Below are 12,549 nucleotides of genomic sequence, written 5' to 3' on the forward strand. Positions count from 1 at the left end.
ACGTCAACGCCATCAAAGAAGCCAGTCAGAAACAAAAAACTTTGTTCTCAATAGTAAAATCGTTCACCCAGCCCAAATCACTTCAAACCGAAATCCCCCCTTCCCAATATTTTTGCGACAAAATATCAGATTACTTTGATGAAAAGATCGCCTCCATCCAAATTGATTTCCCCCCTTCACAAACATCTCAAGGGGCTTCTACTCCTGATCAACTAGAATCCCTAGCTGGTAGCCTTAGAAACTTCACCCCGGTCACGTTGGCTCAAACCAGAGAAGTTATTCTAACATGTAAGTCTGGTTCCCCTTCCGACCCCTGTCCTCCCAAGATTCTCCACCAACTCATTGACGTGGTAAATCCCATTATTAACGACATAGTCAACTTGTCGCTTAGCACCGGTTCTGTCCCTAGCCTATGGAAAAAAGGTATAGTCAAACCTCTCATGAAGAAGGCAAACAAATCCCCGTCGGACCTGACCAATCTTCGCCCAATCACACTTCTCCCGGCTCTGGGAAAAATAACCGAGCAGTTGGTCTACAGAGAACTCAAGCTTTATCTGGAAGCTCATAATATACTCCACCCGCAACAATCTGGCTTCCGCCCCAAACACTCAACAGAAACAGCTCTGATCGAATTGTCAGATACAATAAAAACGCTGCAAGACCAGAGGAAGAAAGCCATTCTTATTGTTCTCGACCTCACAGCAGCGTTCGACACCATATCCCATTCCATCCTAATCAACAGATTGATGGACATAGGGATTTCAGAAACAGCTCTATCGTGGATAAAATCATTCCTTACCGACAGGTCTCAAACTGTCGCTCTCGGCCCCTTCCATTCCAAAGAGAAAAAGGTCTCCTCCGGAGTACCTCAGGGGTCCATCCTGAGTCCCCTTCTCTTTAATATTTACCTCATCCCACTCCTATCACTGATTGAATAATTCGGCATACCGGTAACATCGTATGCCGATGATACGCAGCTGATAGTACCCCTAGAGGATAACTCAACCAATGCCGAGCTCAATCTCAAAAACTGCTTAACTGCGGTCTTCCACTGGATGAACACTAACCATCTTAGATGTAACTCCAGCAAAACAGAGATCCTCCCCATCGGCAAAAACTCCTCCTTCTGCCCAGCCCTCTGGTGGCCGGATGACTCTGTGGCACCTCCCCAGACCGTAACCACAGCTAGGAACCTCGGTGTACTATTCGACTCAGATTTATCATTCGACCAGCACGCCAGGAATGTTGCCGGCAGATGCTTTGGAATAATAAAATCGCTAAGAAAGTTTTTTGACTTTCTTCCACTCGACGCCAGAAAAACAGTTACAGTGGCTCTCATAATCTCACGCCTTGATTACTGTAACGGCCTCTTGGCGGGGACAAAAAAGTCCACACTAACCAAACTCCAAAGTGTTCTTCACTCGGCTGCCCGACTTGTCCTAAAATTGCCCCGTAAATCATCTATTTCCGCAGCCCTAAGCTCCCTGCATTGGCTCCCTCTCCACAAAAGAATACTTTTTAAAATACTTACCATTGCCTTTCGGGCATTTAGCACAACTGGTCCAAAATATCTAACCAAACGTTTCCCCCACTACAACCCTAGTCGATCCCTCCGTTCAGCCCAGGACAACCTCATGTCCCCCGCCAGGTACAACTTGAAGACGAAAGGTGGAAAAACTTTAAGTTTCCTGGCCATTAAAGCCTGGAACAGCATGCCCAAATACCTGAGACAACAAACCCTTGAGAAGCCTTTCAGAAAACTTCTAAAGACTTGGATCTTTAACCTTTCCGACGACTTCACTAAAGCGGCCATCTAAGCCATCCACTGCCTCCTAGACTGGGCCTTCAGGATTTTCAGCGCCATGATGCTCCCTTCGGAGCGAACGTTGCGCTTTAGAAATACCCCCTCAAATATCAAATATCAAATATGAGTTCTACAGCTCCATGACGGCTTCACCAAATTCCAAGATCTTTGGTATCAAACATCTCAGGTTAATGAGCCCACACTGATGCCAATGTTGGATTCATTAATAAATGCACTCAGAGTGCACCTCAGGGGTGCCCCCTGCAAACCTACCAAACCACTAGTGTGTGCCTGACTGTTCTGCACTAGCTTGCCGCCTCTAGACATGTTTTTGACCCTCCATCTCCTACCCCGAGGTGAGAGCCTTTTGCTCTTGTGGGTCAGAAACAAAGCCTGCTCTGGGTGGAGGTGCTTCATACCAACCCCCAAGCAGGAACAGCATAGCACTGCAGTGAGCCTCAAAGGCTTCCTGGCTTTTCTTATACTGACCCAGGCCTTTCCAGCTAGTGGAGATGCCCGCCCCCTCACCAAGCTCAACATTTGGCAGCAAGATCAACGTGAAAATTAATAAGCAAGAGAGGTGTGTTCCCCCTCAGCCAGGACCACCCCTAAGGTGCCTTGAGCTGAGGTGACCCACTCCTTTCAAAATCATCCATATTGTTTTGGAGGAATTAAGCCAACAGGGTGAGGTGTATGCCCCCTCCCCAAGTGTGAGTGGACATACAAAGGGTGTAGTCACTCTAAAGGTTAGTAGCCTACTAGCTACTACCTTCTAACCTTTATAATGCTCCTAAATTTAGTATTTAGAGGCATCTCAGAACCATAATTTAACGATTACCAGCAACCTACAAAGAAGAGCCGTTCAGCAGCGAAGACTGAAGACACCAACTGACTTGGCCCCAACCCTACTGGCTTGTCTGCAGCCCTCAAAGACCCTGCTACAAAAGAAAAACTCGCCCCACAGCCCAGCCTCCAGAAGCCTGGGAGTACTGTGTGCCTGCTAAAATGACTCCTAAGTCTCCAGTGGACAGCGGACCTGTTTAGAAGAAAAAACACTCCTTACATGCGTTGGACGGCTCCAGGCCGTCCGACGTCACAGTGGGAGTGTGCAGAGGACGGCCGGGGGCCGTCCGATCCCCGCCCACTTATTAATTCCCCAGCACCGCAGCGGAATTTTAGCCGTGGTCAAGGGGTTAAAGACAAAGTGCTCTGCCTGTGGAACACCTCTGCACTCTACGCCCATGGCCCAAGTCCAAGTGGCCCACCGGTAAAGAAAAGGTTCCCTAGCGATCCCGAGCAAGAGTCCCTTATGGGGTGACCCCTGCCGGACTCCACATCGATACCTGTAGCCTCTGCACGATGACCCCCCCAACCACAACCGAACGGATGAGCTGGTTTCCGACGCAAAAGGACACCCATGCATCCACAGTCCCTGGACCTTGGGGAGATTTACTGATGCTGTCCTGATGCTACAGCACATCCCAACTTACCTGTGCAGCTGTAGGTTTCTTTCGTCCAGCCTCTGGGCCAGAGCCTGCAGCCTTTATCGGATTTCAAGATTCTCCATTTGTTTTCATTGGGCACCTGACACTGTGCTGGTACTCTGCACCCGGCCGCCCCTGTACCGCTGAGAGGGTACGTTTGGTGTTGACTTGTGGCCCCCCTGTGCTCACCTTAACCCCTGAAGACTCATCTTAACCCCTTTCTCCATTGGATAACATTGGTACACGATCAGAGTCTGACATCTGCACCCTGCCACCCCAGTGCCGCTGCAGTGAGGTCAATAACCTGAACCTTGCCTTGTACTGATTCTTCAACCAAAACTCAACAGTGTAAATCGATTACTTAGCTGCATATTACTGATTGCGTTTCCTCCCATAGGATAACATTCTACTGATTGAAAAATGCACAGTGTCCACTTTTTACATTGTAAAACAGTGATAATGCAAACATTGTATCTTACGTTCTATAAAATAAACATACTAAAAGTAATATTTTTACAAACTATTGGTCTCGGATTTAGTCATTGAGTGTGTGTAATCATTTCGTGCATGTGTGTGAACAACAAATGCTTAGCACTGCCCTCTTATAAGCCTAACTGTTCACCCACACTACCACAAAAGAGAGCATTGGTATGATCTACTTGAGCCTCTGTAAAGCCTCTGGGGAGTCACAGGACTCTCTGCACACTGGACCTTACTATGGTATAGTATATACAGAGGCAGCTTCCTACACTTTATACCCAAGTTCTTGTGTACTCTAGTGCTGCATGGTCTTGCAGGTTAGGCTTAGGTTCTCTATATCCCAGTACTTTACATCCTAGTATTGTATACGCTATTGCTGCTTGACCCAGTAGTACATGACCCAGTACTGAATATCCTAGTACTCTATGCCCTTTAATGCCTAAATAGTGTGCACCCTTGTGCTGTATGCCTGTGTAGCTTGCCCTAGTGTTTTATGTGCTAGCCTATGTGCTGTATGCTACAGTATGCATTTAATAGTACTGCATGCTCTACTATCATACACCCTCACAGTGAACTGTCAAGAACTGTGTGACCTAGCGGTGTATGTTAGAAAAGGTATGCCCTTGTAATGTACATTATGGTGTTACTTAACCCGGAAGCACACACGCATCTCTTTATTTAAAAATAGAAGCCACTCAACAATATAATGTTGTAGGTAATTATATGCTAAACGGCTAGTCTGCTCAGCAGTACTGCATGAAAGAATGCAGTTGGTATGCCGGGTAGTAAGTATGCCTTGCAGTAGGTATGCTGTGCAGTAGGTATGCCTTGCAGTAGGTATGCCTTGCAGTAGGTATGCCTTGCAGTGGGTATGCCTTGCAGTGGGTAGGCTTTGCAATTGATATGCCTTGCAGTAGATATGCGTTGTAGAAGGAAGGTATGTCTTGCAGTAGATATGCGTTGTAGAAGGAAGGTATGTCTTGCAGTAGTTATGCCATGTAGTAGATATGCCTTGCAGTATGTATGCCTTGCAGTATGTATGCCTTGTAGTAGGTATACTATGCTTTAGGTATGAGTGTTGGTAGTAACGCCTTGCAGTAGGTATGCCTTGCAGCAAATGTGCCTTGCAGTAGATATGCCTTGCAGTAGGTATGCCATGCATTAGGTATGGCTGGTAGTAGATACGCCTTGCAGTAGGTATGCCTTGCAGCAAATGTGCCTTGCAATAGATATGCCTTGCAGTAGGTATGCCATGCATTAGGTATGGCTGGTAGTAGATACGCCTTGCAGTAGGTATGCATTGAACCAGGTATGCATTGTAGTAGGTATGCCTCGTGACGTTCAGTGTAACTCTGCCCACAGCAGGTTTCTGCAGTGCTGTATTTCGTAGGTGATTTGAACAGGCATGTGTCCCTCTGCCTGTGACGATAGATCCGGACAAACAATGCTGCACTTTAGTTTTTTGGCGTGCATTATCAAAAGTACACTAAACAATTTTTAATCCCTTTTATGAATTTGCGGAATTTGAGGCCGTCTAGCCCAGTGTTGAATTTCTTACAACAATTGACGGAAGATGAGGCGTGTCGTTATGTTGGCTCCTTTCTGAGAGCCGCTGTGCGCTCACAGGCACAATGCGCTCCGAGTTATGCATCATCTCTTTGTATCTGGCATGGCCAATTCTGTATGCGCTTCACTGCACTCTATTGTACTCTTATTATGAGACTACTTGCTATTTTGTCTTAAATTGTATTTATTGTATTCTTTTCATCCCTTTTGTTTTTGTTATTGGATTGTGCACGTTGTGGCTGCTTCTGCTCCCCAATAAAGTTATTGCAATCTGAATGGGTGGGTCTGTGAACAGATCAGCCAGTGAGGTAACTTTCAGCCATGGACGCCCATGGCACATCCCTCCTCTGAGAGGGGAATAGTTTACCTGCCACCGGCAGTGCCAAGCGTCACACCTTCCCACTGGAACACGAACACCAATAAATATATATTTGCCGACCGCCCAGGGCCCTGACAGACTGCAATCATGTGACGCTGCCTCGCAGTCACAGCTGTCACACACATAACTTTGAAAGTGAAAATGTTTATATCCTTGCACTGAGGCAAGGAGCCAAGTCGCGGATAGCTCCTCCTTTCAACATTACAAAGCCGATAAAATGAGAACCATCGCGTTAGACAGCATTAACATATGTTATAACAATGCCAGAATGAGCTTCGTTGACACCATTATTATAATGCTGTATAGTATATTGGCAGAACGGACCCAAATCGAAATCATTGCCAACATCGTGTACGTCATTGAGCTGCCCACAGTAAGATGTTAGCCCTGTGTAAAGACACACAACATGACACTCCATCACACTGCACACGCATGCACAACGCCTGGGCTGTAGCTAACACCTGCTGCAGGAATGTGTCAGCCCTGCCTGTGAGAGCAGGCAGGGGGAAGGAAGCGAGCCCTGCCTGTACCCAGTAAAGCACACAGCAGACCGCTGTCGGCCGGCTTTGAACCGGTGTGAGAGAGCTGCCTTCCACCTGTGCTGTGCTGTGCTGTGCTGTGCACGCCGACGCACAAGACTCTTACCCAGAAGTTGTCCTTAAAGTAGGTGCCCTTCATGTCGTCGAGCTCGCGGCGCTGGAGGACGGTGCTGCTCCTTCGATTCGACACGGAAATGAAAAATATATCAGTCGTGGTAAAAATCCTCGTCGTTTATTTGCTGTACCGAGAAATACCGTAACTCTTTAATTCCTCAAATCTCCTTCCCTCTGCTGCGGGACACGTCCCCCGGGTCCTAACCCCGCCGGCGAGCTACCGCTCCTCTGACTGCTCATGAGCTCCGCGAAGGCAAACTAGGTGTTCTGCCGATGCGAGGTGTACTGCTGCCTCCTGCTGGACACAAAACTGTACTATAAACCGAAGCGAAGAGAGCTGACCGACCTCGGCGTGAGCTACTGATGCCGCCGTTCTTTGATGATTGGAAGATGTTGAAAAATGTAAACGTAAACTAAAAGAAAAGTTAAATGCTTAAGATGATAAAGTGGAATGTTACTAGGAGCCTGCATTCTTTGTATAAAAGCATGTCTTTAATTTCATTATGAAGATAGAGTAGGGTGACCAGAATTTTAAAGCCAAAAACCGGAACATTTCACAAAAAAATAGGACTGCAATTTTACTTCAAGCGATGAGAGCGCTCCTCAGCAGAGAATTACAGAACAGGCAGTAAGAACATACATAAAATGTACATTTCAAACACAGTAGCTTGCCTGTTAATTAAATTGCTTTCTTGAAACAACTGCTAACTATCGCTGCTTCAGAGGCGGCCTTAGGCATGTCAAGCTGTGCACCTGCACAGGGCCACCAAACCCCAGGGCCCCCACCACGCCAATATATATCCTTAATATAATAATCCTCTGAGGATGGATACATATCTGCGTGGCGACCCCTGGCAGGGACGGCCTCCGGCTCTGTTCCCCTTCCAAACTCCCTGACCCCCTTCCCCCTCTTCACTGGCTTTCTCGCCTGCGTTCCTCCTGGTTCATGATTGGCTTCTTTTTTTCCTACCCACTGCTGACCCACTGGTACCTACCTGAGCTCCCGCCGGGTAAATAGCAGGACTTCGGACTATTTCCCAATTCGGCGCAGCACTAGGCAGGGATGACCCCTCTCCCCATTGCTTTTTACAATATATATTAACATATATGATATTTATGAAGCCATTTGCTCAAAGGGTGAGAGACAACCCAAAGTGAGAGGCATCCACTTTGGGGGCGAAGTGCAGAAAACGTCATTGCCTCCTTGGCCAGTCCCGGCCGGGGTGTCTCTCCCGGCATTCTTAGCCATGGTGGAACACTTCAGACTAGTCTCTGGCTTCTACATCAATATATCCAAGTCACAGGCATTTATTCTGACAGCCTCCCCTGAAACGCAAGACCACTTCTGCGGGCGGCCCCCTTAGTGTCACAAGATGGCACACGGGGCAGACCAGTGTTCCGTGACCATTTCCGGGTCCCGTCGTCACTTCCGGCCGTGTTGGGGGGCGGGTGAGAGGTATAAATTCCTCTCCCGCCCACCTGGCGGCCTCTTTGTCCCCTCACCCTGTCGCCATTTGGGGGCCCTCTGGTCGCTCCGTCCAGAGGCCTGGTCTGGCGTCGAGGTGGTTTTCTCCGCCGGTTGCCGGCTTGGTTGCTCTCGCGGTGAGTTGGTTTCTGATTGGGTGTGATCTTCGCCTCCTTCTAGCGTTCTCCGGTGCAGGGCATCGGTAGGGTCCAGGGGCATGTGGGATCGCTTGTGGGGGCCCGTGTCAGTTACTTGAGTGAGGACGGGTGTGGGTGTTCACGGAGAGGCTATGGATGGTTAGATGTAGCTTGCCGCAATTGTTTGAACGCAGTGGTAGTTATTCGTTGCTTTCCGATGGAGCCCAGACGGCGCCATGCCCCTGCCCTGCAGCCCGGGAGGAACTCCGGTGTACAGCCTCGGTAATGTCGGGGGCAGGTGGGGTCTTTTGAGTGGTCCGGTTTGTTGCACTGAGGGCTCTTTTGTTGCTTGTGTCCTCGGAGAAGCCTTCAATGGTCGGATGCGGCGTGTCGCTCAATCGGGAGTGGGAGTGCGCAAGCACTCAGGTTCGCATGCGATAAGCCCCTGACCCCCCCCCCCTTCCCCGTGAGTGACTGGAGGCATGTGGGACCGCATTCTTGAAATTTGCTGGGACAGCTGGTTAAAAACTGGGACCGTCCTGGCAAAACGGGGGCACCAGGTCACCCTAAGATAGAGTAACCGGGTAAATGGCAGGACTTCGGACTATTTCCCAATTCGGCGCAGCACTAGGCAGGGATGACCCCTCTCCCCATTGCTTTTTACAATATATATTAACATATATGATATATATGAAGCCATTTGCTCAAAGGGTGAGAGACAACCCAAACGTGAGAGGTATCCACTTTGGGGGCGAAGACCATTGCATTTCTGCTCTATGCAGAAAACGTCATTGTCTCCTTGGCCAGTCCCGGCCGGGGTGTCTCTTCCGGCATTCTTAGCCATGGTGGAACACTTCAGACTAGTCTCTGGCTTCTACATCAGTATATCCAACTCACAGGCATTTAATCTGACAGCCTCCCCTGAAACGCAAGACCACCTCAGCAAGCGCACTCTATCACTTGACAAACTTCCATCACCTATGAGGGGATTCATCTAAATCCGACAATACAGGATATCACCAAGATCAATTACAAAGATTTAATAGGAAAGACAAAAGCAGACTTAGCCAGGTGGCTCCCATATGCTTTGTCATGGTTGGGACGAATCGCGGTCCTAAAAATGTCGGCTCTCCCAAGAATTTTTCACGTGTTTCTAACCACACCTCTCTAGCCACCTCTACGAGCCCTTAAACAACTGCAGGGGGCTTTATGCTGGTTTGTATGGGCCAATAAACGGCCCAAATGCGAAGGGAGCTGAGCATGCGACTACTAAGGGAGGGAGGATTGGGAGTACCATCCAAGTGGAGAAGTGTGGCTCAATGGTTAGAGCGGCAGACCCTGATGCAGAGGTCTGGCCCGGGACCAGGGTTAAATTCCCGCCTCGGTGGGTCTTGGGCTCAATTTCCTCGGACCTGATAATTCTCGCCTCGGTGCCTAGTCTAATCATGGGTCCCACTCTGCAACTCTGGGTAATAGCTTGCTTAATCTCCACAACGGCCCCAACAGCGCTGGGATGCCTGGGATGCCTGGCTTCACCTTGGGGGTGCCCAGGAGTGGACATTTCACAGGGAAAAGCCAGGAAGGGTTCCACAGCAGTATGCGTATAGCTCCAGGACACCCCAGTTGGGGTATAAGTGTGCTTTACAAGTACAAATTTCATTTCATTTCATCTATACAAAGATACTTTCAAGCAGCCCAACTCCGATACATAGTGGAATGGTCTTGCTCGGAATCAGAGAAAGTGTGGCTGTTTATGGACAAAGCGCTGACGGGTTCACCATTGTGGAAGATCCCCTTCCTGGAGAGAGGTCTAGTCGCACACCAAGCCTCTATCTATCGGCAATCAAGGCTCCCACATTTAGGGTCTGAGACGTGATTGGGGCGTAGAGGTGTTTCACAACGTTTCCGTCCCCCTTGACCCCCATAGTCGGGAACCCGGCTTTCACGCCAGGGCTGAATCACAAAGAGTTTGAGGCTGGACAAAAAACAGACTGCAGATCATTAGGCCATCTATTCGACAAAGAAGACCCCAGGGCACAAGTCCTAAAAAAAGAAGTGGGGGGGGGGCGCTGACGTCACGACGGGAAGTGACGTCCCAAAAGGTGGCTTGCACCATCAGACTCATTGCCTCCCCTCGCTCAACCCTTAGATGCGATTGGATCAGAGAAGCCAGCGCGTGAGCAGCGTTCTGAATGAGCTCCAATCTCGCCCCAGAGAGGCCAAAGTGTGAATGTGTGGCTCAATTTGCTCCAGTTATAGAGCTCCCGGTACAATAAGTGGAGGGACGCCGTTTACCGCGTGGTACCCCAACTCGAGCCCTGAATGGCCCTATCCCATTCAATACTTTAAGAGCAAACGGGGGGTTTTCAGAAGAAGAGAGATTACACTATTCACAAATTAGACACTGGGTGATGAACCCAGAGACGAGAGGAGCGGCACAGAGATATTTAACCTCCTTCGAGAGATGGCTCCTTAGCAGAGACTCCGGCTAGTTACAGACTTATACAAACTACTACAGGGCCCTGAGACAGAGTCGAGATCCGCAGCACAGCAACGTTGGGAGAGGGAACTGACCCTACAGGAGTGGAGGGACATTTATTATAGGGCAAGACACTCAGCTCCCAACTCATCCAGCACTGAAACAGCAGTGAAAACAACCACTCATTGGAACTTGACCCCAGCTAGGGTGCACACAATCCATCTTGAATGTGAAAACAGATGCTGGAGATGTGGCGCATCAGTAGGAACATTAACACACAATCTCTGGGATTGTCAGAAATTGTCTCCATTTTGGGAAGATATTCTAACAGAGTTAGATACGTGCTTCAAGACTCAGCTGTCCAGATTTCCATCATATATACTTTTGGGCCTCCCCAACCCACCCACTTATATCAAGGAGAGGCAGGCACATTACCCTGGCGCTTAGAGCAGCACACCAAGCTATAGAAGCTCTTTGGGGTACAGAGAGTCCCCAACAAGATTAACCTGGCTACGTCACATTTGGGACCTCCAAGGGGTGGAGCGCCTCTCTTCGACGCTTAGGTCAGAAGGAGACACGTTCCGAGAGGCCTGGCACCCCATTTATAACACTCTTATCACAAGGATTTACTGAACTAACCTTCCCACGGTATCTTAGACTCTTAAGACTAACCAGAGATTCCCACCAAGCGGTCATACATGGAGACCCAGGAGTCAACTAGTATTACTAGAGGAGATTCAGAAATAGGACAGCAGGGGGGGGGGGGGAGGGGAGGGAGGGCTGGGAGCTGGGGTTTTCATGTATCATCTTTCTTCATTCTTTGTGTAAAATGTTGCACCACGATCGGCAAGGCCGAATGTTGTAGCCGAGTCGAAAAAAAAAGATTTTTGCTGAATATTAGAGGAACAATAAAACAAATTTAAACATAAAGATAGAGTAGTGACATTCCTATTCACATGTATATTAAATGGTGTAGATGCTCAACTGTATTTATTTGTAGCAGTTGAGTTGTGATATCTCAATCCCAGAACCACCAACACACAAGGTGAAAGGTAGGTCACACAAGAGCTATTTATGGCAGCATGTTTATTTTTTCTGCATACATTATGGTAATTACAGGAAAGGTATAATCTCTCTCCATGTTTCTATGTGGGCTGAGCAACAGCACAGATTGCACTAACGCAGCAAGTAGTCTTCCAAGATTTACTCAGGTGGCTTATCCGTGGCTCCCCATAACACTCCACCCTGCTCACAGCATTCTGAGAACCACCCTTCACATTCCTGTGGCATAACATGAAAAGGTGCTTAAGATTAATTGATGCACTGCATTTTATTTAAATCTTCCTTACATAAAACTGATAAAGTTTTGCAACAAATTACTATTTTTTGGTGTTTTTAATTTTGCACTACACATTTTCTTTTAATCGTCATGTCTGCAACCACAGTATATCTATGCTATGAAAGAGCAAGACACACAGAATGTAAGCGGTTTGTGGCAAGAGTGATGGTGTGTTCATGTACTAAAAGGAATAAAATATCCTCTGCCAAACATTAAAAGGTTATTCCAAGTAATCTCGGAGACCTTATAAAGGAACTTGACCTTTGGTTTCATTACTCTATATAATTATGGAACTCATCCGAGATTTGCAATAGCCTTACACTGTAAGGTAGGAAATACTTTATCCTATATATAGGTTAGGGTGTCAACGTTCTTTTTTTGTGGGCCTGTGAAAAAATAATGGGTCCCCTTCTCGCTCTGCCACTCCCATTCCTTAGCATTGCTCTTCCAACACCTCTCTGCACCTCCACTCCACATGGAAAGGCCCACTCCATCTACAACACAAATAGTTAACATTAAGCACTAAATAAAAGAGCATTGATAGCCAGTTTCCACATCTACAGACATTCATACACATACAGGTCAGGATATGTACAGAGAGAGGCCTCCAGTCATTCAGGTAACCATGCACACAGATTGAGTATCTCTCGCTCTCTCTCTCTCTCTCATACAGACATGATGTCTGAAAGCAAACAAATAGGCGTACACAGATTGCCAATGAGTTGAAAAGAATAGCACTCCATGCAGGTGAGTGTTGGAGTTA

General features: G+C 47.9%; 1 protein-coding gene across 1 annotated transcript in view; it reads right to left on the bottom strand.

The window, feature by feature from the left end:
• The window catches only part of PSTPIP2 (proline-serine-threonine phosphatase interacting protein 2), a 275,577-nt gene extending 268,975 nt beyond the window's left edge, over positions 1-6,602 (bottom strand). Inside the window, exon 1 of the mRNA XM_078674746.1 lies at positions 6,359-6,602. Coding sequence (XP_078530872.1) covers positions 6,359-6,391 — 33 coding nt within the window. The 5' untranslated portion in view covers positions 6,392-6,602. The remainder of the gene's footprint in view (positions 1-6,358) is intronic.
• Between the last annotated feature and the right edge of the window lie 5,947 nt (positions 6,603-12,549).

This window comes from Lissotriton helveticus, chromosome 2_1, assembly GCF_964261635.1.
Source record: "Lissotriton helveticus chromosome 2_1, aLisHel1.1, whole genome shotgun sequence".
Classification (NCBI taxonomy): Eukaryota; Metazoa; Chordata; class Amphibia; order Caudata; family Salamandridae; genus Lissotriton; species Lissotriton helveticus.